Source organism: Hordeum vulgare, chromosome 7H (assembly GCF_904849725.1).
Source record: "Hordeum vulgare subsp. vulgare chromosome 7H, MorexV3_pseudomolecules_assembly, whole genome shotgun sequence".
NCBI classification, from domain to species: domain Eukaryota; kingdom Viridiplantae; phylum Streptophyta; class Magnoliopsida; order Poales; family Poaceae; genus Hordeum; species Hordeum vulgare.
In genome coordinates this window covers 91,397,921-91,423,796 of record NC_058524.1, presented here as the reverse complement: position 1 = coordinate 91,423,796, position 25,876 = coordinate 91,397,921, and the positions used below count along the sequence as shown (strand labels likewise).

At 44.2% G+C, this 25,876-nt stretch overlaps 1 protein-coding gene and 1 pseudogene across 1 annotated transcript; both read left to right on the top strand.

The window, feature by feature from the left end:
- Positions 1–14,782: 14,782 nt before the first annotated feature.
- On the top strand, positions 14,783–21,675 carry LOC123413371. Its single transcript, XM_045106312.1, has 5 exons — positions 14,783–14,879; positions 15,008–15,937; positions 19,994–20,110; positions 20,234–20,691; positions 20,882–21,675. The coding sequence occupies exons 2-5, from the start codon at positions 15,095–15,097 to the stop codon at positions 21,459–21,461; spliced, it is 1,998 nt and encodes a 665-aa protein (XP_044962247.1). The 5' UTR covers positions 14,783–14,879; positions 15,008–15,094; the 3' UTR covers positions 21,462–21,675.
- Positions 15,944–18,178, top strand: LOC123413372 (annotated as a pseudogene).
- Positions 21,676–25,876: the final 4,201 nt, after the last annotated feature.

Below are 25,876 nucleotides of genomic sequence, written 5' to 3'. Positions count from 1 at the left end.
TTAGTTGCTCGCTCCATTGTTCCGGAGAACAGAGTCTTCGTCATCTTGCCCATGAGGCACGGTTCGCATGTGTCAAATGATTCAAAATCAAGTGACTCCAAAAGTCCATCTGTATGGAGTTTCTTCATGCGCTTTACACCGATATGACCAAGGCGGTAGTGCCACAAGTATGTGGGACTATCATTATCAACCTTGCATCTTTTAGCACTCACGCTATGAATATGTGTAACATCACGATCGAGATTCATTAGGAATAAACCATTAACCAGCGGGGCATGACCATAAAACATACCACTCATATAAATAGAGCAACCTTTATTCTCAGATTTAAATGAGTAGCCATCTTGCATCAAGCGAGATCCCGATACAATGTTCATGCTTAAAGCTGGTACTAAATAACAATTATTAAGGTTTATAACTAATCCCGAAGGTAGATGTAGAGGTAGCGTGCCGACGGCGATCACATCGACCTTGGAACCATTCCCGATGCGCATCGTCATCTCGTCCTTAGCCAGCCTACGCTTGTTCTGTAGTTCCTGCTTAGAGTTGCAAATGTGAGCAACAACACCGGTATCAAATAACCAGGAGCTACTATGAGCGCTGGTAAGGTACACATCAATAACGAGTATATCACATATTCCTTTGACGTTGCCGGCCTTCTTGTCCGCTAAGTACTTGGGGCAATTCCGCTTCCAGTGACCGGTTCCCTTGCAGTAGTAGCACTCAGTCTCAGGCTTAGATCCTTTCTTTGACTTCTTCCCGGCAACTGGTTTACCGGGCGCGGCAACAGCTTTGTCGTCTTTCTTGAAGCTTTTCTTACCCTTGCCCTTCTTGAAACTCGTGGTCTTATTGACCATCAACACTTGATGCTCTTTCTTGATATCTACCTCTGCAGATTTCAGCATTGAATACAACTCGGGAATAGTCTTATCCAACCCTTGCATGTTGTAATTCATCACAAAGCCTTTGTAGCTAGGTGGAAGCGACTAGAGGATTCTGTCAATGACCGCACCGTCTGGAAGTTCAACTCCGAGCTGAGTCAAGCGGTTGTGCAACCCAGACATTCTGAGTATGTGCTCACTGACAGAACTATTTTCCTCCATCTTACAGTTAAAGAACTTGTCGGAGACTTCATATCTCTCGACCCAGGCATGAGCTTGAAAAACAAGTTGCAGCTCCTCGAACATCTTATATGCTCTGTGTTGCTCAAAACGCCTTTGGAGCCCCGGTTCTAAACTATAAAGCATGTCGCACTGAACGAGAGAGTAGTCATCACTCCGCGACTGCCAGGCGTTCCTAACGTCCTGGGTTGCCGCGGGAATGGAGGATCACCTAGCGGTGCATCAAGGACATATGCCTTCTTGGAAGCCATGAGGATGAGCTTTAAGTTACGAGCCCGGTCCGCATAGTTGCTCCCAACGTCTTTCAGCTTGGTTTTCTCTAGGAACGCGTTGAAGTTGAATGGGACATTTGCGTTGGCCATTGGATCTACAATATTTGTAAAGATAATTTTAGACTAAGTTCATGATAATTAAGTTCATCTAATCAAATTACTAATGAACTCCCACTTAGATCGACATCCCTTTAGTCATCCGAGTGTTACATGATCCACGTCGACTAGCCCGTGTCCGATCATCACGTGAGATGGACTAGTCATCAATGGTGAGCATCTCCTTGCTGATCGTATCAACCATACGACTCATGTTCAACCTTTCGGTCTCCCGTATTCGAGGCCATGTATGTACATGCTAGGCTCGTCGAGTCAACCTAAGTGTTTTGCATGTGTAAACTGGCTTACACCCGTTGTATGCGAACGTTAGAATCTATCACACCCGATCATCACGTGGTGCTTCGAGACAACGAACCTTCGCAACAGTGCACACTTAGGGGAATACTTATCTCGAAATTTCAATGAGGGATCATCTTATATTTGCTACCGTCGTTCTAAGCAATAAGATGTAAAACATGATAAAGATCACATGCAATCATATAGTGACATGATATGGCCAATATCATCTTGCTCCTTTGATCACCATCTTCGGGGCACCATGATCATCATCGTCACTGGCATGACACCATGATCTCCATTATTGTGTCTCCGTGAAGTTGTCACGCCAACTATTACTTCTACTACTATAGCTAACCGTTAGCGATAAAGTAAAGTAATCAACATGGCGTTGCATCTCATACAATAAATTAAGACAACTCCTATGGCTCCTGCCGGTTGTCATACTCATCGACATGCAAGTCGTAAATCATATTACAAGAACATGATCAATCTCATACATCACATATGTAACATCATATCCTTTTGGACATATCACATCACATAGCATACCCTGCAAAAACAAGTTAGACGTCCTGTAATTGTTGTTGCAAGTTTTATGTGGCTGGTTTGGGTTTCTAGCAAGAATGTTTCTCACCTATGTGACATCCACAACGTCGATATGCCAATGCTATTTACCCTTCATAAGGACCCTTTTCATCGAATCCAAATCGACTAAAGTGGGAGAGACAGACACCCGCTAGCCACCTTATGCACCAAGTGCATGTTTGTTGGTGGAACCAGTCTCACATAAGCGTACGTGTAAAGTCGGTCTGGGCCGCTTCATCCCACAATACCGCCAAAAAGATGAGACTAGTAATGGCAAGCAAGTTGACAAATTAGCGCCCACAACTTTTATGTTCTACTCGTGCATAAAATCTACGCATAGAACCTTGGCTCGGATGCCACTGTTGGGTATCGTAGTAAATTCAAAAAAAATCCTACGCCATACAAGGATCTATCTATGGAGAAACCAGCAACCGAGAGAGGTTGTAGGGCATCTTCATACCTTTGAAGATCGCTAAGCGGAAGCATTACTATGAACGCGGTTGATGGAGTCGTACTCGCAGCGATTCAGATCGCGGTGGATTCCGATATATGTGCCGAACTACGGTACCTCCGCGTCCAACACACGTACAGCCCGGTGACGTCTCGTACGCCTTGATCCAACAAGGAGGAGGGAGAGGTTGAGGGAGAGCTCCGGCAGCACGACGGCGTGGCGGCAGTGGAGCTGCCAGGTTCTCCGGCAGAGTTTCGCCAAGCTATGCGGAGGACGAGGAGAGAGAGGTGTAGGGCTGCCCCAGGAGGGGAAGAAATTGTGTCTACAAAAGCAAAAAACCACCACTATATATAGGGGGAGAGGGAGGAGGTGCCAACCCTTAGGGTTCCCACCCCTAAGGGGTGCGACAGACCCATCTGGGGCAGAGGGCGGCGGCCAGGGCAGGGAGAGGAGGGGTGGTGCACCCAGATGGGCCTTGGGCCCCTCCTGCACCTTGGGCCTAGGTAGGAGGCGCACCAGCCCACTCCGGGTTGGTTTCCTTCCACCTTTTGGCCCATGCTAGCCTTTGGGGCTGGTGGCCCCTCCCGGTGGACCCCCGGAACCCTTTTGATGGTCCCGATATGTTACCGGTGACGCCCGAAACATTTCCGGTGTCCAAAACCTCTCATCCTATATATCAATCCTTACCTCCGGACCATTCCGGAGCTCCTCGTGACGTCGGAGATCTCATTCAGGACTCTGGACAACCTTCGGTAACCACGCACACTATTTCCCTATAACCCTGGCGTCATCGAACCTTAAGTGTGTAGACCCTACGGGTTCGGGAGACATGCAGACATGACCGAGACATCTCTCCGGCCAATAACCAACATCGGGGGTCTGGATATCCATGTTGGTTCCCACATGTTCCACGATGATCTCATCGGATGAACCACGATTTCAAGGATTCAATCAATCCCGTATGCAATTCCCTTTGTCTATCGGTATGATACTTGCCCGAGATTTGATCGTCGGTATCCCTATACCTTGTTCAATCTCGTTACCGGAAAGTCTCTTTACTCGTTCTGTAACACATCATTTCGTGGCTAACCCCTCAGTCACACTGAGCTTAATATGATGATGGATTATCGAGTGGGCCCAGAGATACTCTTCCGTCACACGGAGTGACAAATCCCAGTCTTGATTCGTACAACTCAACAAACACTTTTGGAGATACCCGTAGTGCACCTTTATAATCACCCAGTTACGATGTGACATTTGGTACACACAAAGCACTTCTACGGTATCCGGGAGTTGCACAATCTCACGGTCTAAGGAAATGATACTTGACATTAGAAAAGCTTTAGCAGACGAACAACATGATCTAGTGCTATGCTTAGGATTGGGTCTTGTCCATCACATCATTCCCCAATAATGTGATCCCGTTATCAATGACATCCAATGTACATGATCAAGAAACCATGATCATCTATTGATCAACGAGCTAGCCAACTAGAGGCTCACTAGGGACACATTGTGATCTATATATACACACATGTATTACGGTTGCTGGTTGATACAATTATAGCATGAATAATAGACAATTATCATGAACTGCTAATATAATAATAACTACTTTATTATTGCCTCTAGGGCATATTTCCAACAATATTAACTAGGGCAAACTCAATATATGGCATAATAGTTGCGTGGGTCAGAAGACACATTTCATTATCGATATATCCCCCACTATCGGAAAATCAGTATGAGCAAGATCTCTCTAACCTTAGAAGGCGGGGAGGGGTTTGAAACTCTACTTGCCCTAGCCTTCTATATTGCATCTTTTGTAAGTGATACAAAACAAATCATTAATGATGGTACACCCGATAGTTGGCCTAAGTATTATTCACATCGGAGAAAACATTCTTTATCAATACAATTGTAATTTCCTAAATACCAATACAAGTAACATATCTACTAACCTTGGTAGGGGTTATACATATATACTTACCCTAGCTTCTTGTCTTGACGCCATATCCCGAGAAGGATATGGAGAAGTAATGATGGCATATTCAATTGATGGTCTAATTATTGCTTGCCATAAAGGAAACGTGAATCGACATAATAAGGACCTTCATGGGAAATAGGATGATTTTTTACCTTGCGTGTGTCTCGAAAGCCTGAGTTTCTAGAAGACGAGACACAATACTCATGTATAATAGCCAAAAGAGATGTGTTGTTTGCTCCTACTTTTCCATTCTTCTATATAAATCGTGGTGCAGGGTGAGTGTGAAGCCTCTCGATCCTTCATGCGCCCGCCTCTCGCCCCAAATTTGATGGCATGTTAGCGTTTTCCTCCTTCCCTTGTATCGGCTTTGCGAGTTGGCATGACTATTGTTTTATACTCCATCCATTTCCTTTCTAACAAAGCCCATGAGGCAAGGGAGGAGGTACAAACCTTGTATTATTGCAAACCCTAACTTTCCCGATGTGGCCAACACAACCCCAATTTTCATAAACCTTAAGCTTCCCGATGTGGACTTCGTCAAAGATGATGACAAGATGTTAACTACGGTAAACTTGAGAGATGCCTGATTATTGTGTACTTTAGAGATGCATTCATTGCCAATATATACACTGCTATCAGACAACCAATGTGAGTGACATCTATCTAAACCTACAAGATAGGGAGGGCGTGGAACTTTAATTACACTAGCCTCCTATGTAGCATCCTTCACAAGAGATAACAAGAGAGCATTAATGATGATAGACCCGATAGATTGCCTAACTATTATGCATGTTAGACTACGCATTCATTACCGATGCAACTACCACCTCCTACCCACCAATACAAGTAACATCTATCCCTCTAACCTAGGGATGAGTATGAGCTCTCTACTTACCCTAGCCTCCTTGATAGGCCTCCAACGTATATATATTTTTATTGTTCCATGCTATAATATTATCATTCTAGGATACTTTTGGGGCATTTATTTGATGATTCATATTATTTTTTAGCACTAACCTGTTAACTTAGTGCTAAGTGTCACTTGCTGTTTTTCTGCATGTTTTTGGCTTTTCAGGTCTACAGTACCAAACAGAGTCCAAATACCACGGAACTTTTTGATGATTTTTTCTGGACCAAAAGTAGACGTGGAAGCTTCGGGAGAAGACTGAAGGCCACACGAGGGCCCCACAAGCCAACATGGCGTGTTTGGGGGTGGTCGTGTCGTGTTAGCTTGTGGGCCCCCCTTGACTCTCCTCACATCGTTCTCTTGCTTATAAATTCTCATATATTCCAAAACCCTAGAGGAGCTCCTGAAACACTTTTTACGCTACCGCAAGTCTTTGTTCCGTCATGTGCCCATCTGGAGCCGTGTTCCGGTTCCCTGTCGGAGGGGGGATCGATCACAAAGGGCCTCTACATCAACCCTGTTGCTCCCATGGTGATGTGGGAGTAGTTCACCACAGACCTACGGGTCCATAACTAGTATATAGATGTCTCTCCCTCTATGTTATTCAGTACACAGTTCATCGCATCATCGCGATGATCTATTCGATATAATCACTTTGTGTGGTGCGTTTATTGGGATCCGATGAATTGTTGGTTTATGTTCAGATTATTCATGAAAATATTTGAGTCTTCTTTGAATTATTATTTGATTCTTATTTGTATGATTATATAGCTTCATAAATCTCTCTAATCTACTCATTTGGTTTGGCCAACTAGATTGATCTATCTTCACTAAGAGGGGTGCATTGTAGTAGGTTCAATCTTGCGGTTCTCAATCCGAGTGACAGAAAGGGACATGACACATATTTGTATTGCTCCCACTAAGGATAAAACGATGGTGTTGATTCATATTAATTATATTTTCTTTGTCAACATCATGTCATTGTTCTCCAAGTATTAATCTATTCTACTTAATACTCTAGATGCATGTTGGATAGCGGTTGATGTGTGGAGTAATAGTAGTAGATGCAGGCAGGAGTCAGTCTACTTGCTTATGGACGTGATGCCTATATACACGTGATCATTGCCGTGAATAAGTGTTGCATAACTATGCGATTTTCTATCAATTGCCAACAATAATTTATTTACCCACCCTATGCCTTCTTCGAGACAGTTGACACTAGAGAACACTGTAGCCCTCGGGTCTATTCACATGTAAATTTACAAACGCTACTATTTCCTCACCGCCTTTAGTTACTTTTTATTTATTTAGCAATTTTTATTTATCCAACTATCATCTACACTACTTATTTGCTTGGAAGTAACAAGTTCAAGTGGATTGACAACCCTCTTGCCCGCATTGGGTGCAAGTGTTTGCTCTTTTGTGTGTACGTGCTGAAGACGGGAGTTGTGCGATCATCCTATTGGTTCTATAAGCCTGGTTCTCACCGAGGAAAATACTTATCTATACTGTGTTGCATCATCCCCTCCTCTTCGTGGGAAAACCCAACATAGTTTACACGTATCTCTCCTTTATTGATGCCTTCACTCAGAAAAAGATGGAGCATAACGGGGGTAGACTCGACCGATGGTCTAATTATTGTGTGCGTTAAAGGAAACATGAATTGAGATAAAGCACCTTCATGGGAAATAATTTTTTCTTTACCTTGGGTGTGTGTCAAAATCCCGAGTCACTAGAAGACGGGATACAATATTTGTGTCTCATAGCCAAAAGAGATGTGTTCATCGCTCCTACTCGTTTGTCATTTTATAGGAAACCAAGGCATGCACTAAATGTGAAAACTCTCTACCCCACCCACACTTTCCTCTCACTCAAATGTGATTATTCAAATGACGTGTTCACATTTTCGTCCTTCTTGTGTATTGGCTCTACCACTTGGCACATCTATTGTCTTCCTACTTCGTCCATGCCATTCCAACCAAGCCGAGGAGGCAAAGGAGGGGTATTGACCCTCTATTTTCACAAACCCTAACCTTCTCGATGTGGCCAACACAACCCCTATTTTTCGCAAACCCTAACCTTCATGGTGTGGTCTCCGTTAAATACAAAAAGAGTGGATGTTAACTAAGGCAAACTCAATAGATAGCCTAGTTGTTGTGTGCTTTAGAAGACACATTCAATGTCGATATATCCGCCACTATCGGCTATCATACAAGCAATGTGGGCAAAATCTCTCTAAATCCACGAGGTAGGGAGGGGCGTGAAACTCAACTTATCTTAGCCTCCTTAGCTACATACTTGATAAGAGATAAATATATTATGCACGTCAGAGGAAACATTTAGTGTAAATGCAACTACAAATTCCTAACTACCAATACAAGTAACATCCTCTAAATACGGGGAGAGGTTTGAACTCTATACTTATCCTAGCCTCCTAGAATGGATTGATGGTCTAATTATTGAGTTTGTTAAAGGAAACATGAAGTGAGATAGATCACCTTCACGATAAAGAGGATGCTCTTTTAACTTGGGTATGCATCGAAACCTCAAGTTACTAGAAAACAATACACACCACTCATGTTTAACTGACAAAGAAATGTGTTGATCACTCATACATGTTTGTTCTTCTGAAGAGAATCGAGGTATATAGTGAGTGTGAATCTTGTCCACCCCACCGACACCCTCTTCTCCTAAATTTAGTCAATTAGATGGCATGTTAGCATTTTTCTTCGTCCTATGTATCGTCTCTGCCAGTTGGCATGACTATTTGTCTTCCTACTCCAATCATGTCCTTAAAAGTTACCACCAAGCTCATGAGGCAAAGAAGGGGATTGGACCCTCTATTTTCACAAACCCTAAGCTTCTCGGTGTGTCCTTCAACACATCCCCTATTCCCCCAAACCCCAACCTTCTGAAGGTGGCCTCGTCGGAGATGATGAAGGACATTAACTAGGACAAACTCGACAACGAACCTAATGGTTACAAACTCGACAAGTAACACCCCTAAACTTATGAGGCAGTCAGTGTGTGTGTGCTCTATACGTACCCCAGCCTTCTCTATTGTTGCCTTCACAAGAGACAAAGTGTGAGCATTAATTATGGAAAACTAGATTGCCGGTCTTATTGTTGTTTGTGTTGAAGGTATCGTAAATTGAGATAAAACACATTTACGGTAAAGAGTCTCCTTACCTTGGGTATGCATCTAAAGCTCAAGCTGCTTGAAGTCAAGACACAATATTATTGCCTGATAGACAAAACATGTGTGGATTTCTCCTACTTGACTATTCTTCTGCGAAAAAATGAGCTACATAATGAATGTGAACTCTCTACCTCCGCCAACGCCTAGTTGTCACCCCCAATATGGTTATTTGAATGCCAGGTTAACATTTCCCCTCCTTCTATATATTAGCTCGCCACTTCTATCGATAACCAAAGTCTAGGACGCAAAAGAGGGTGTGTGGACTTTCTATTTCCGCAAACTCTAAGCTCCACGATGTGGTCTCCTTTAGAGGTGAAGAGGGAATGCTAACTGACGAAAGCTCGATAGATGGCATAATTATTGTGTGCTTCATCAAATGACACGCTCATTTTCATTAGATCCTCAAATATCCTAAAACTAATATGAGCAACACGTTCATTTTCAATACATCCGCAAATACCAAACCACTAACATGAGCAACGTCTGTGTAAGCCTACATGGCACGAATGAGGTGTGAACTCTCCACTTACCCTAACATGTTCTGTTTTATCCTTCACTATATGTAAAGGGGAGCATTAATTATGGCAGTAGACCTGATAGATGGCCTAATTATTATGCACATCATAAAGAACATACATTGTTAGTACACATTGTCATATCCGACCGCTAATACAAGGAGTACCTCTCTAAACCTCTCATAGGCGGGGAGCGGGTGTGATCCCTATGCTTACCCTAGACTCTTTACATCTACCTTTGCAAGAGATGAGGAGGAAGCATTAAGGACGGCATACTAGACTCTTAGCCTAAATATTATGTGCGTTAAAGGAAATGTGAATTGCAATTAAGCACCTTCATGGGAAAAATGATGATCTCTACCATAGGTGTGTCAAAAACTTGACTTGCTAAAAGACGAGAAACAACATCTCTTATCTCTTATCTCTTATTTACTAATTGTAGGCACCATACGAGACACCACATTAATTTCAAAGAAACAACAATAATAACCGTAGGATTGTTGAATATACGATTAGGATTAAAAAAATCTAGACATTCCATATAAGAGTCCTATGAGGTAACGATGTAGGAACGTGTCCATACATGAGTCAAAAGAAAAAAAAACAAATCTGTCATAGACACGTCACGGCCAGCCACCATGGAAAGGCAATAAAAAAAGAACCCCTATGCCAACACGTTTTCATGGATGGATCAGACTAGCCCGGTTGTGCTACTTATTTTTAAATGTGCCTAATATATTATATATGGTAACAAGATTTACGATACGTCTCAAGGGAATCTGCATGCGTATATGTAACTAATACAGTCTTAATACAAGATGCATTTGTAAAAGTGATATGTCATACATAAGAGTTTTTATTCACAAACAATAGAGTTATTTACTCTCTTTAGGATATAATACAGTGCATAGTTTTTTTTAACTATTTTCTGTTGTCTCCCTCGGTTGCCATCTCCATCTTACCTGGATGCGGTGAGGTTGTGTAATAGTTTGTAGTTGTAGCCAAAAAGCCGAAAGATAAACATTGAAGTTATGCATAGTTCTGCAAGCTACTTCAATGCTTCTATTTTTAGATATATCGTTATAGTTCCTTTCATTAGCACAAAAAAAGCTTCACGATATATATTTCCCAAATTCATTCGGTATAAACTATAAGATTCATGATTTAATGCAGAACACAATTTGAGATAAGCGTTGCATAATATGTAAAATATATTTTTAAGTATGTAATTTTCAGACTAAATTTTTACTATTTTTAATTATGACCTATGTAATGCAAAATATATTTTCTATCTAGCTTCAATAATGGCCTATAGAAACCCTTTGTATTGATTTTCTCAAATAGCATATATAAATCACATTGTATTCTTAACTGCTACTGCATTAGAATATTTTAAATCGTTATTTCTCAGGGACTGGGCAAATATTATTTCTAAGTCGACCAAGTTGCAAGATAAAAAAGAGTAAGACATAGTGAGAAATATTAGGTAGGCAAATGTGTGACATCCATTTGCACGTCTCAAAGACTAAAATCCACACAATTTTAATGTCTTTAACTATCTAATTCTTCATCAAAAGAAACAACTCCTCTCATCATTTACTAATGGATAAGAACTTCTACATTCCTTAAAGAATGTACACTCGCAACCATTTATAATACTTCATGCCCACAGATAAGAGCAACAACTTAAACTATTCTATAAGGGATTTACTATATTTTTTAACTATTGCTCAACAAAACCAATCCCAATCATCTAAAATTGATAAAGATATTCGAGACAAAATTTCAAATGTGCAAAAATGTGTCATTTACGAAAAAATAATTTATTCGTATATTTCTATTTTTTCAGTAAAGTATCATGTTTGCCAATAATTTTTCCAATTAGATTGCTTTTAATATTTTCCGAATTACTACCATAAATTAGGCATTAATTTTCCATTTTGTACTCAAAATACATCAAATTTATACGTTGCCACAAAGTATGGTTATACATCGATTGAAAGGCTAAACAATATGACCATGATATCTAAAAGTACGCTTATAATTAGAAATTAAAAAAGATACTTGATGTTTATTCTTTTTGCAAAGTATATTAAAAAACCAAGTTTTTGGACTCAAGTCGCTAGCCTGTGCAGCTGCACGGGTTGATGACTAGTTATTCTCTAATCTCTAATAGCCAAAAGGGGCGTGTGCATTGCTCCTACTTTATGAATTATACTAGTGGCATGCTTTTAGAATTGATGTGTGAATATATTTGAGATACCAAATCATGTAGATAGATGTAAATAAATATGAAAACCTAGTAGATAGATACACATCTGATAAATAAAAATCCCATTTATTGTTCCTCTTGCTCAACCTCGCACATCCAAGAAAAGTCTTATCACACTTCATTGTTATTTTATTTTGTTGACATGTCCTTTGATGGACTCTTGCATCCTTACCCACAAACCACCTAATTTTAGACCACCACCATTAACAACCAATTGTCTATATCCAAGAGGCAAATGAGGGGTGTGTGTAGGTCTTTATTTCCGCAAAACCCTAATTTTTTTTGCATGCGGGTTCCCCAAAAAACGAAGAGATGACGTTAACAATGTTATGCTTCATAGTATGATTACCGCTCATGAACGAAAACAATATACTAAAAGAAGATGACACAAAAGAGGGAACATTTTGTCTATCTAAGTCGAGGGGTAAAGGAGGGGGTGAAGTCTTTACATCCTTAGAACTCTATCCTTTGTCGTTTCCGCGTTTCTACAAAGATGAAAATAGAGAGTGTTGAGAACATAACACTTGATAGCCTCATTGTGCATGAATAGATACATTTTTTTGCGGGTAGCATGAATAGATATATTATATACAAACAACCCGAGATAACACAATGAAGGAAGATGGTCTTTTTCTTGGGGATGCATTGACATGGAAAGTTGTTGGATGACATACACATGAATTTTCCATTTCTTACAAGAAAAATGATGTGTAGATTGTTTGTCTTTGCTGCATTCTAAAGTTCTGGGATTCTAGTATCCCTGACTTTCTTTTTTCTCAATTTGTAAACAATATGTCTATCACATGGGAATAAAGTTGATTATTATGTTAAAAAAGAGAGTCTAGGAGAGTGTTTATCGAAACATTTAAAAAAGGTGCGAGAAAGAAAACCCTGTAGATAACTACAATAAATGGATTACAAAGATAGTATACATCTTAGAGCATCTTAAACAACCACGTAACCGTTGTGCATGCTAAAAACATTTTGCAGCATCGAAATATCGAATTTTAACGCGTTGGAGAGCATTGGCTTCAGCGGCCGTCACAAAAAATTGCGCGCGCGAACCGCTCCAACAGACGCTGCAAAACAAATGGCTTGTGCGCCCAACACAAACAACATATGCACTCCAAACAAAACCAAAAAAATCAAACACATAAAAAATAATTAACAAGAAATAGTTCAATTATTGATAAAATAGTTTATCTTTCAATACAATAATAGTTCGACGCTACAACATCGAACATACAAATCATCATTCATTTCGTCGGCCATTCCATGTCCACCACTCCTCGATTAGATCCTTTTGAAGATTATTATGCATTTGGGAATGTCGAATGGTATGATAGAAGACAACAAATCGAACCACCCTAGTAGCACTTCGACGCACTAGCACGGGATGTCCCAAGAGCTCATACTGAGAATAGTCTAAATTTTGGCCACACTCATTCTCGATGATCATGCTATGCATGACAACACAAGCGTGCATGATGTACCAAAGAATCTTTTGATCCCAAAATCTAGCCAGTCCTCTCATAATAGAAAATTAGACTTGCAAAAATCCAAAAGCTCTCTCCACATCTTTCCGAGCCGTCGCGGGGGCATTGTGAAAATCTAGATTTTTCTTACCTTCTGTTTTTTTCAACGGTTTCACAAATGTTTGCCATTTTGGATAGATAACATCCGCAAGATAGTAGCCATAGTTGTATGTATTGCCATTTGCTACAAACTCCACCGATGATAGTTCACCATTTGCAATCTTATTTATGAGTGGTGTCCGATTAACAACGTTGATGTCATTCAAAGATCCATGCATTCCAAAAAAAGCATGTCAAATCCAAGTCTATTGACCGGCCATCGTTTTAAGGATTATAGTGGAATCCCTTTTTTGGCTGTGGAATTGCCCATGCCATGCCTTAGGACAGTTTTTCCAACTCCAACGCATGCAATCTATTGAGCCAAGCATACCTGGAAACCCGCAACCTTGGTTCATCTCTAATAGCCTTGCGACGTCGTCAGCATTGGGGGATCTCAAATACTCTGGACCAAACACTTGTACAATTCCGACCGCGAAGCGCTTGACACACATGATGGCCTCACTTTCACCCATGGCCAAATAGTCATCAACTAGATCAGCCGGAATACCGTATGACAACATAAGCAAAGTTGTTGTCACCTTTTGAAAGGTGTTATGTTCGAGTTCTCCGACGGCATTCCTCCTTTGCTGAAAAAACCAATCATGGCTCACCAGTTTCTCTGCAATGCGCATGAACAACTCGATGCTCATCCTAAACCGACGCCTGAAGTACGACTCGGGATATGTGAGATTCTCCACAAAATAGTGCCTCATCAATCTGTTGTCGGCATTAATTGTATCCCTCCAAATTTTCCGCCGACCCATAACCGAACAACCGTGTTTCGGCTTTTTGTTGATGTGCATAGCTAGGATCATTGCTAGGTTCTCCTCCTCTTGAATATTAAATTTTTCTTCGAAAGAATTATATGACGAACTCATCTATAATATTGAACTTAAATTAGTCTAAAAACTAAAAAATACAAGCACCAAATTCATGTAAAAAAGGTGAAGTTGAAGCAATACAACCTTGCAAGCGTTTTATCGAACACCTTGTGGGCGCCGAGCGACAGTGGGCGACCGGACGCTCTTCGTCGGAGGAACGACGCGTGCGAGGGGCGGCAGCGGGTAGAGGGAGATGGAGGAACCAGCGACATCGCGGGGATAGGCCGGGGTAGCGCCGTCGGGTCGCCGGAGCAAATGGGGTGGCGCGGACGGCGGTGTCACAACATGGACCTAGTGGTGGGTGGAAGCCGCGTGTGAGTCGTCGTTGTCCAGCGCGCGGAAGCGGACGCTTCAAATAAACGACGCGCGATGCCATTTCGTCCCGCGCGCTGAACCATTTATGACGCGCGCATATTTTTTACGTCTCCGCTGGAGCGACCGGAGCGGCTGTGCGCGTGCAAAAGAGCGTCTTTTTTCAAAACGGCGCTTATATAACGCGGCTTTTGGAGATGCTTCAATTTATTCATCGGGCCCTCGCTCGATCCGGGCCGTCCAAGCACCTACAAACCTGATAATTCTTCGCCCCATCCCACCCATTCGCTGGCTCCCCCTTCAGTTTCAGCTCGCCTCTCGCCTCTCGCCGTCTTCGCGCATCCCAGGTACGCCGCCCGCGGCCCGTCTCGCCCGGCCAGCAATCTAGGGTTTCCTCCGCCGCACGAATTCGTTCCTGATTCCCCTAGGACGTGCCACAATTGAATCCCCTGTTTCGTTCTGCCCTTCCTTCCAGATGTCTCGTCGATTTTGATGGGCGCGGCGCTGTTTTTGCGGTGATTTTGTCGTTGTTTGTTCCCCCGACCCGCCCCGTGGAGCGGCCATGGTGAAGACCCCCACTAGCACCCCCAAGGCCAAGGCCAAGGCCAAGGCGGCCTCTTCCGGCAGTGCTGCCCGGCCGTCCCCGGCGGGCGCTTCCGGCTCTGGCTCGGCGAAGGCGTCGAAGTTTAAGAAACGGAAAGCCGTTGGCACCGGTGCGAAGGTCGCGGCCACTGCTGCGGCAGCGGCCGATGGGGCGGCCTCCGCGGTCGCTGCCGGCAGGGACGACCCTGCCCCTGCATCTGCGCCGAAACGGTCCACCCCTTCTGGAGGGTCGCCTGCGGCATCTTTGAAGCCAGCCACCGTGGCTGAAGGATCGTCTGCTGCCCAGGTACCGGCACCAAAGCCAGACACCGCTGAAGAAGCATCAGCGTCGACTCCAAAACCGAAGCCAAAGCCAAAGCCAAAGCCAAAGCCGGCTGATGCTGCAGCTGCCACCAGCAATGGGGCGGGTGCTAGCGGTAGTGGTGGTAGCAAGAAGAAGAACAAGAAGGGGCATAAGGAGAGGCTTATGGCTTGGAAGGGAAAGGGGAAGCAGGAGGAGGCACAGGGGAATAAGAAGGGGACGGTGAAGGAGGAGGGAGCCAAGAAAGAAGGGGGTGGTGGTGATAGCAGGGGAGGAGGGCTTATCTTCATGTGCAATGCACAGACTAAGCCGGAGTGCTTCAAGAACCGCGTGTTTGGCATGCCCATGGGGAAGAAGGAGATGGTGGAGAAGGTCCGACCAGGGACAAAGGTATTCCTGTATGATTTCGACTTGAGGCTGCTATATGGGGTGTACAAGGCGACATCAAAGGGCGGGATAAACCTTGTCAGAAATGTATTTAACGGGAAGTTTCCTGCTCAGGTAATCTTGACTTTCCATTATTTAGATCCATATATGGTAGTAGAGTGAGCTGTTTTGCGTTTTATGGGTGTATGCATTGTTCCTAAGGATGTGTGTGGCTCAGTTGCTCCGATAAGTTTGGAACACAAATGAATATGTTAGACATGACACATGAGTAGAAATCTTGCTAGGTCACACTATTTCTGAGAAAGATAAGCTCTATTTTAGGTCCAAACAGGGCCATGGATTACAGTAATTAGCAATAATCTTACATTCTAACTTTGATTGCGTAGTTGTTTGTAAGCTTTCACAAACATCAGCAATGAGGATATATGCCCTTGTTTGCCATCCCTAAAAATGTGTTAGTAGAATAGACTGGTGACACTTCTTTCTTGGATAGTATGTGCATGTGTCCATATATGTGCATAGGGTTCCTTAGTTTTGTATCTTTTGCCCAAGTTATTATGGAAGATGTAGCTAGGCGGATCATGATTTTAGCTGGCCATCATCAAATAATAGTTCCGTCTTCTAATTATAATTGCAATGCATCCCTATAGCATATAAAAATGGCTGACTTAAATGCCTTGACCAGTTATTCTATGTTTTCTCATTCTTGGTGAGAACTATATGCCATTGTTTCTAAGCCCTAAAAAAGTATTAGTAGAATAGACTAGTGCCCCTGTTGGACAGTATGTACATGTGTCCATATATGTGCACATGGTTCCTTAGTTTTGTATCTTCTACCCAAGTTACTATGGAAGACTTAGATAGTCGGATCATGATTTTAGCTGGCCATCATCAAATAACAGTTTTGTCTTCTAATTATAATTGTGATGCAGCCCTATAGCATATAAAAATGTCTGACTTAAATGCCTTGACCAGTTATTCTATGTTTTTTCGTTCTTTTTCGAGAAAACGCAAAAGAGTTTGTGTTTCATTTCATTGAACAGGGAGAGAACAGCAGTACAGGTACAACCTCCCAGGAGGAGGGACACACGCACACACATCATCGTCCTCACCAAACGAGCGGGTGAGGAGGTGCTACCAACTACAGACCGCAATGACAAAAGTTCTTGCCTTGTCCAGCCTCCAAACATGAATGGCGAGGTAGCTAGACTCAGAGCCTCAAGGCCGCGTCACAGCCGTTGCCAGGCGCCTCCGAATAAGACTGCATCTCCAGGGCTGCCCGGGCCAACGTATCTTCCACTCATATGTGCCTAGGAGACGGCAGGTGGATGGCAGGACCCAACCAGAACTAGCGAAGCCATCGTCTTGGACATGCCGGCACCGGCGTACATTGCGCCCTGGGCGCCCACGCTCTATGCTGCAGCCCTCATCACAGCATCGCAGTACCAGCAAGCCTCGCCGGAAAGACCGGGGAGGCCACCATCTCCAGCTGCAGCGTCGGGGACTCCAAATGCGACCCAAGCAGCGCCTTCAAGAAGGGAACGGCGCTGAGACGCCGCCACTGCCTTGTCCAGTGAAGGACCAAGGGTTTCCCCCGGTGCTCGAGGAGAGGATCCAGTCCGGGCCATGACAGCGCCAACATGGAGGTAACGGCACCCTCAGGCGTCGCCGTTGTCAGCGCAGCCATCGCCGCACAGGGATTTTGCCCCGGCCCAAGACCAGAATCCCAAATACCTCTGAAGCAGAGCAGACAGGAGACGGGGGAGCAGATCGCCGGAGAAGACCACCAGCACCTAGAGGGAAACCACGTATCATCACCGTCGATGTAGGGAAGCACCGGCCAGCGCAGTGCAGTAGTCGCCGGATGGCTGCCACACAAGGCCAGACACCGCAGGGGGGGGGTACGTCGAGCAGGGCTAGTGGCGCAGTCGAGGGACCTGTCACATGCACCATGGCGCTGCCGACCATGGCCGCCGCCGTGCTGGCCCACAACCTCCGCCACCCGGATCCGCCGAGGCACAGCCAAGAAGCCGCAGCCGTGCCCCCAAAGGCTCGCGCTACGCCGCCCGCGTGCTCGCCATGCCAGATCCAGAGGTCTGACCTTCTGGATCTGGGGCCGCCGTCACGAAACCCTAGGCCCGGAGAAGCACAACTCCGTCAGCCTCGTCGAGCCCCACGCTCGAGGGGGAAGGCCGCCTGGGAGCGAAGTCCGGCCGCTGCCGGATACGCCAGGGCTTTGCCCAGCGTGGAGCACCGGCGGCGGCAGGGGAAGGGGGAGGAGGAGGGGAGCGAGGGCTCGAGGGCTGCGTCGCCTCCCAGGTCGCCCCTAGGGAGGGCGACGCGGGAGGGAGGGGGGGCATGTTCTCGTTCTTGATGAGAACCATATGCCATTGTTTGTAAGCCCTAGAAAAGTATTAGTAGAATAGAGTAGTGACCCTGTTGGACAGTATGTGCATGTGTCCATATATGTGTATAGGGTTCCTTAGTTTCGGATCTCTACCCAAGTTATCATGGAAGATGTAGCTAGGCGGGTCATGATTTTAGCTGACCATCATCGAATCGTAGTTCTGTTCTCCAATTATAATTGCGATGTATTCCTACATAGCATATAAAAATGACCAACTTAATGTCTCAACCAGTTATTCTATGTTTTCTTTACTTGCCGAGAACTAAATAGTCTTCCATGTCTCCAATATTAAGCACCAATGAGTTTCCTTCCCTTTTGGTGCTTGATTTTTCTTGTGTAGTAGACTTCATAACTATTGCAAAACACAAGAAACATAAAATAAAATAAAAACAATTGCCAATGAAGTTGCTAAAGCGTGGATTCTTCATGGTAAATCAAGTTTTGCAGCTATCAAATTATGTACCAAATATGAGATATGTGGTAAAACCTATGCACTAGTTTTCTCATGTCAAATGGTTCTTGATGATATTTAGTCGATATTGTTGAGGTTCTTTCTGTGAGTAGTAGAGTGTACAAGTAGTGTAAATTTATGTGTCAGACCAGCACTAGGTCTAGTTAGACGTGATCACGTGGATCATTTTTTTGGGTGGTAGTATGCTGACTCTTTACATTAGTTATTGGCTGAGAACTTGAAATATGGATGGGTTAGATGTAGAGAGACCTAAAGATGCAACGTATGAAAAATCTAAATAACTCCTCGTATGAAGAAATCATTTATGAGGAGTATACCCTGACATTGGCCCAATCTAACCACTCCAAACTCAAACACTTATTCAATTGTCTGTCTATTTTTTTTTACAATGTTAGCACTTGTACAAGTAAAAGGTATCTTTACTTGACACATCGTCGCTTTCTTCACAAATTGTATCTAACAGGCTTGTGCCATCCTATAGAAATTTATCTATGAAGCCCAAATTGTTATATGAGGAAGGGGTCTAGCAAGTTATATTTGCCTTTTTATTGGCAAAAGCACAACTACCTAACATCTCTTGTGCACAGATCCTTCATTTACCTTGTTTTGTTTTAAGATTTTTATTGCGCAAGCATGCTTCTCTTGGTAGTTAGTGAATTTTATTTTATGTATACTACTTGGTAGTCCTTTGGAGGATGGTGGCAACTTGGCAACAACCATATAAGAAGTGGTGCTTCTTATTCCTCTGAAAAATGGAGATGTATATTGTGCATTGTAATTCCAATTATTATGCCAATGCTATCATGATGGGACTTGATGAATGCGAAAATGAAGAGGCGTGTGATATGTTAGTGGACCCTGGAAATTTCATAGTTAAAACGATTGATGCTATCCACCATAGTTGTATTTTGTACGTACATCTAGTTTTGCTTGTAGTTGTATTTACTCTCAAGGGTCAATCTGTGTGATTACACTTCTGTTGGGTGGTTCGAGACTTGGAGGTTCCTTGAGTAAGGCTGGAGATCATAGGCTGAAATTTTGACGTCCTGCACGTTGGAGTTTGGACTGGTTGTTTTACTAACAGCTGGGTTCAAGCTCACTGTATTAGCCCTGTAACATATAGCTGTAAGTGGTATAGAGGACAGCAGATAATTTTATGTGCTTACAGTGACCAAGCACTATTTTATGGCTACAAGATTCTACACAACCTTTTGATTAAAATTGGACCTTATGCCAGAGAAGTTAGTACTGAAGAAGGGTTCTCAAAACTACTTTGATGTGTTTGATGTAGGTGAGATTTACGACTGATAGAGATTGCCTTCCTCTTCCTGAGAGTAGTTTCAAGCATGCCATCAAAGAGAACTACAGTGCAAGCCGCAAATTCGACCCTGAGATCACCTCTACACAAGTGAGTTTCCTTGTGATAATTTTTGTTGAATTAGTTAGTTACTCAACAGAACTATTGTGGGAGTTTCAAACATAAATGTCATTTTTACCTTGTTATTTATCATATTATGTGATTTATATGCAGGTTCGTAGGCTGATGGCTCTATTCAAGCCTAGCACTGTACACCAATCAGCTCTAAGGGGTCATCTAGATGAAAGGTACGGCCATGAAGAAAGTAGGCATCAACATGAAGATAGGCCACATCCATTGCATGTTGAAGACAGGCGCCCGCAGGTGGTTGTACATGTTCCTCCTCCTGAGGACTCATATAGGGCAACACACTTTGCTCCATTTCCTACCGAGTCCCGACCTGGTCAATTTGTCCAGGATGATCACATATATTATCAACAAGCGCCTCCTGCACCCGAGTCTCAACACATTCCTCTTGCCCCAGAGCCTCGCCATGTTCCTCTTGCCGCAGGGCCTCACTATATGCCTTCTGTACCAGAGCCTCGGCATGTCCCATCAGCGTATTACCACCATTTGGCTCCTTCATCTGATGATTCTTACTACCGTTCTCGAGTGGATCCAGTGCATGAGCGGTAAGTTCAAATTTGTATGTTTTGCTAATTCGAACTAACAGTTGAACATATTGTGGTTATTATAATACTATCATGTCTTTACTGAAGTTGTATATCGTGTTCTTGTCTTTACTGAAGTTATATATCGTGTTCTGGTCTTCACTGAAGTTATATATATCTTGTCTTGACTAACAAAATTCTTAAATTCTAGCGTTGCTGCCAGAACACCTCCAAGGGATTACGCAGCGCCGCTGGGGGAGTTGGCTGCTCGTGCTGACCATATGACGGAGCTCTACCGGACCACTGTTCGTGATGCTCGCCTGGAGGATCCTTACCGCCCAGGAGAGCTTGCTGTCCGTGGTACTCGTGTGGAGGATCACTACCGTCCAGGAGAGATTGCTTCTCACGGTGCTCGTGTGGAGGATCTCTACCGCCCAGGAGAGATTGCTTCTCGTGGTGCTCGTGTGGAGGATCTCTACCGTCCAGGAGAGATTGCTGCTCGTGGTGCTCGTATGGAGGATCTCTACCGTCCAGGAGACGTTGCTGCTCGTGATGCTCGTATGGAGGATCCCTACCGTCAAGGAGGGCTAGATGCTCGTGGTTCTTATGGGGGGCTCTACCGTTCTGACCAGCGAGTCGCTCGTGCCGTGGATCTCCCACATTCTTATGAGACCTCCAACCCTGCTTATGCTGAAACCAGTCAGAGACCTCTCCCTGCTGCAAGGACGAATGGACCAGGTGTGCCGGTTTCCTCACTCTATTCCTTTGCTGGAGCGCCAGCATATCGATGATTTTTCTCAGCATTTAACATGCCGTGCCTCGAGTCGGTTGTACTGCCAGTCAGCATCGTCTTATGTTTACTTTTGGTTAAAACTATAGCAGTCAGCCTCGTTGGATGTTTACTTTGGTTAAAACTATAGCGTAACTGAAGTCGGGATTTTTTTTCTCTTATCTTGTATGCCTGTTAAACTGCTTACAGGATGAATGTCATTCAGGTTCAGACTATGCTGTCCATGTTGCTGTGTTGATGTTTTATTATGTTCTATATTTTTCCTGTGCTGCTGGTTGTGCGTTGGTGACCTCTATCTGGATTTGTAAGGCGAACATTTTCTAGGTCGTCAAGTTGGCTAGAGAAAATTGTGTTATATGCCACTACAAGTATATCATTGGATTCTTCGTTGAATGAAGCGCTTCTAAACATGTACTTCTCGTGGCATACACACATTTTCTTTGTTGAAATGTGTCACATTTTGTTAGTCATCAAATTTGAAATTGAAGATCTAAACATCTGTGCTCCCTTTTACAAACCAGATGGACGGAGTAGGGATTTTCGCCTCGGGCATGCTTTTGCTGGCAATATCAGAGCATGCTTCCTTATTTTGGATTGCATCTTATTTTTAGTTGGCTACTCCATCTGTAATGAAATACAAGACGTTTTTAATGTAGTTGGCTAAAAAAAAATTCTATATTTTCATACTTCCTCTATAAACTAATATAAAAACATTTATATCACTATTTTAGTGATCTAAATGTTGTTATATTAATAGTGATTTAAATACTCTTATATTAGTTTACGGAGGGAGTACATTTTAGGCACATCTTTCTTTTAAGTTTTTTTTCCTGAGAAAACTTGAACCTTATTCATTTGATATAACCATTACATTGTTTATGAGGATTGATACAATTTCATTATTTGGCTGCTCAAACCATTAGAAATAAAAGAAAATTTAGCCAATCTGGCCAACACATGAACAAATTTATTTGCTTCTCTCCTTAAAAAAAACCTTTATTTGTTGTTGTATTACATTGCTTGAATCGAGAGATAGGAAAATCACAAGCTAAATGAAAACAATCACAAAAAATGCCGTTGCTCCTCCCTTGCCCCCTCCGAGACGATTGCCTTCCTTCCTTCGTGGTACTAGTCACCTCCATGTTACTCAAGTCAACAATAATGTGATTGCATCTCGTCCTTTGCGCTAGCGATAGACCGAAATTTAGGGTCATAACATCCGCCATCAATACACCAGCACACCATTCAACCTGGCCATCCCCCTATAGTAAATATACCTTTATCGTCTCTTAAGATCGCCAGCATTGTGCCCCTAGATAAGTCATGGTCAAAAGAAGCATCAATGTTAATTTTACAAAACTCACCGGAGGCCAGACCACCCCCTTTTCACATGGAAACCGTCATGGTATTTCCGGGACAGATGCCATGGGGTGGCTTAACTCGTGGATTGGGGCCGATGGGCGCCGACGGTGTCTGCGAACGGGTGATGGCGCAACACACATGACGTTGGTTTACCCAGTTTCAAGGCCCTTCGATGAGGTAAAACCCCTAATCCTGCCCGTGTGACTATATGAGAATCACAATACAATGGTTGCTCCTTGAGCTGTTCGTGAGGAGGGAGACGGAGCGCTGGCTGACTGTCTCGCTGCCTCACGTGGTGTTCTACGTGTAGTTGTGGGTGTCTAAACCGAGTGAACATCGTGAACCTCGTGAACCTGCCTCTCTCAGTGGGCAAGGGCACGACTTTATAATGCAGCCAGGTGTTATAGTGGTAACGGTAGGAGTGTGAGGTGGGGGCCGGTTGCCAGGCTCTGGAGCCGGCTACGGGGCCCACCTGCGGTTGTGTCTTGTCACGGGACCCACCGATCGTGGGCAGCAGTGGCCGGCGTGCCGGGCCGTCAGGGCGCGGGCGACAGAGGAGAACATGGCTACATGAATGTCTTGCCCGGTCAGGGTCGGGGTCCGTGTAGCCTCGCGGACCCTCCCATCATCACCCTGCAGCAGGGCCAAACATGTCAGCGCGTACTGCTGCCGTGATAGCCTGTGATCATTCGTCTTATCTTGTGTGCGTACGATGGTACGACCGGATGGGACGGGAGCCGGCCGTCCGGCTGGCGCAGGGCCAACCGGCCGGCCGAGCCCCGCCCAACGGCTGGGCACGCGTTGAGCAGGAACGAGTAAAGAGACTTGCGGGTAACGAGATTTAACTAGGCATGGTGATATCGACGATCGAATCTAGGGCAAGTAACATGCCGATGGACAAATGGAACTGCATATTGGATTGACTGAATCCTTGACATCGTGGTTCGACCGATAAAGATCTTCGTGGAATATGTAGGAACCAATATGGACATCCATGTCCCACTATTGGTTATTGACTGGAGAGGTGTCTCGGTCATGTCTACATGATTCTCGAACCCGTAGGATCCGCACATTTAACTTTCTATGATGATATAGTATTATTGGATTATGTTTTTTGGTGACCAAATTGTTGGAAATATGCCCTAGAGGCAATAATAAAGTTGTTATTATTATATTTCGAGTTCATGATAATTGTCTATTATACATGCTATAATTGTATTAATGAGAAACCGTAATACATGTGTGAATATATAGATCACAATGTGTCCCTAGTGAGCCTCTAGTTGGCTAGCTCGTTGATGAATAGATGATCATCGTTTCTTGATCATGGACATTGGATGTCTTTGATAACGGGATCACATCATTGGGGAATGATGTGATGGACAAGACCCAATCCTAAGCATAGCACTGGATCGTGTTGTTCGTCTGCTAAAGCTTTTCTAATGTCAAGTATCATTTCCTTAGACCGTGAGATTGTGCAACTCCCGGATACCGTAGGAGTGCTTTGAGTGTACCAAACGTCACAACGTAACTGGGTGACTATAAAGGTGCACTACAGGTATCTCCAAAAGTGTCTGTTGAGTTGTACGAATCGAGACCGGGATTTGTCACTCCGTGTGACGGAGAGGTATCTCTGGGCCCACTCAGTAACCCATCATCATAATGAGCTCAGTGTGACTAAGGAGTTAGTCACGGGATGATGCATTATGGAAGGAGTAAAGAGACTTTCCAGTAACGAGATTGAACAAGGTATAGGGATACCGACGATCGAATCTCGGGCAAGTATCATACCGATAGACAAAGGGAATTGCATACGGGATTGATTGAATCCTTCACATCGTGGTTCATCCGATGAGATCATAGTAGAACATGTGGGAACCGACATGGATATCCAGACCCCGCTGTTGGTTATTGGCCGGAGAGATGTCTCGGTCATGTCTGCATGTCTCCCGAACCCGTAGGGTCTACACACTTAAGGTTCGATGACGCCAGGGTTATAGGGAAATAGTGTACGTGGTTACCGAAGGTTGTTTGGATTCCTGGATGAGATCCCGGATGCAACGAGGAGCTCCGTAATGGTCTGGAGGTAAAGGTTGATATATAGGATGTGAGGTTTCGGACACCGAAAGTGTTAGGCGTCACCGGTAACGTACCGGGACCACTTGAAGGGTTTCGGGGGTCCACCGGGAGGGGCCACCAGCCCCAAGGGGCTTCATGGGCCAAAAGGTGGAAGGAGACCAGCCCAAAGTGGGCTGGTGCGCCCTCCCCTCTCAGCCCAAGGCGCAAGGAGAGGTGGAGGGGGCAAACCCTAGGCGCAGAGGGGGCCCAAGGCCCACCTAGGGCGTCGCCGTCCTCTCCACCTTGGCCGCCGGCCCTCCCTGGCCATCTAGGGCTGCCGCCACCCCTAGGGAGGGAACCCTAGGGGTGCGAACCCTCTCTCCCCCTCTTATAAATACCCAAGGTATTGGGGCTGATTTGAGACACGAAAACTCTCTCTCTCTCGGCGTAGTCCTTCCTCTCTCTATCCTCGTCCTTCGCATAGCTTAGCGAAGCTCTGCCACAGAACCACGTAGCTCCACCGCCACCACACCATCATGCTCCCGGAGCTCTCTCCATCAACCTCTGCTTCCTCCTTGCTGGTTCAAGGTGTTGGAGACGTCACCGGGCTGCACGTGTGTTAAACGCGGAGGTGCTGTAGTTCGGCACATAGATAGGAATCCACCGCGATCTGAATCACAGCGAGTACGACTCCATCAACCGCGTTCGTAGTAACGCTTCCGCTTAGGGATCTTCAAAGGTATGAAGATGCTCTACAACCTCTCTCGTTGCTAGTTTCTCCAAAGATAGATCCTTGTGTGGCATAGGAATTTTTTGAAATTACTATGATCCCCAAAACAAATGTTGTTCGGAGTCCCAGATGAGATCCCAGACATCATGATGAGCTCCAGAATGGTCCGTAGGTAAATATTTATATATGGAAAGCCATATTTTGGCTACCAAAAAAGTTCTGGGTTTTTTCTGTACTGTACCAGGAAGCTTCCAGAAGGTTTCGAA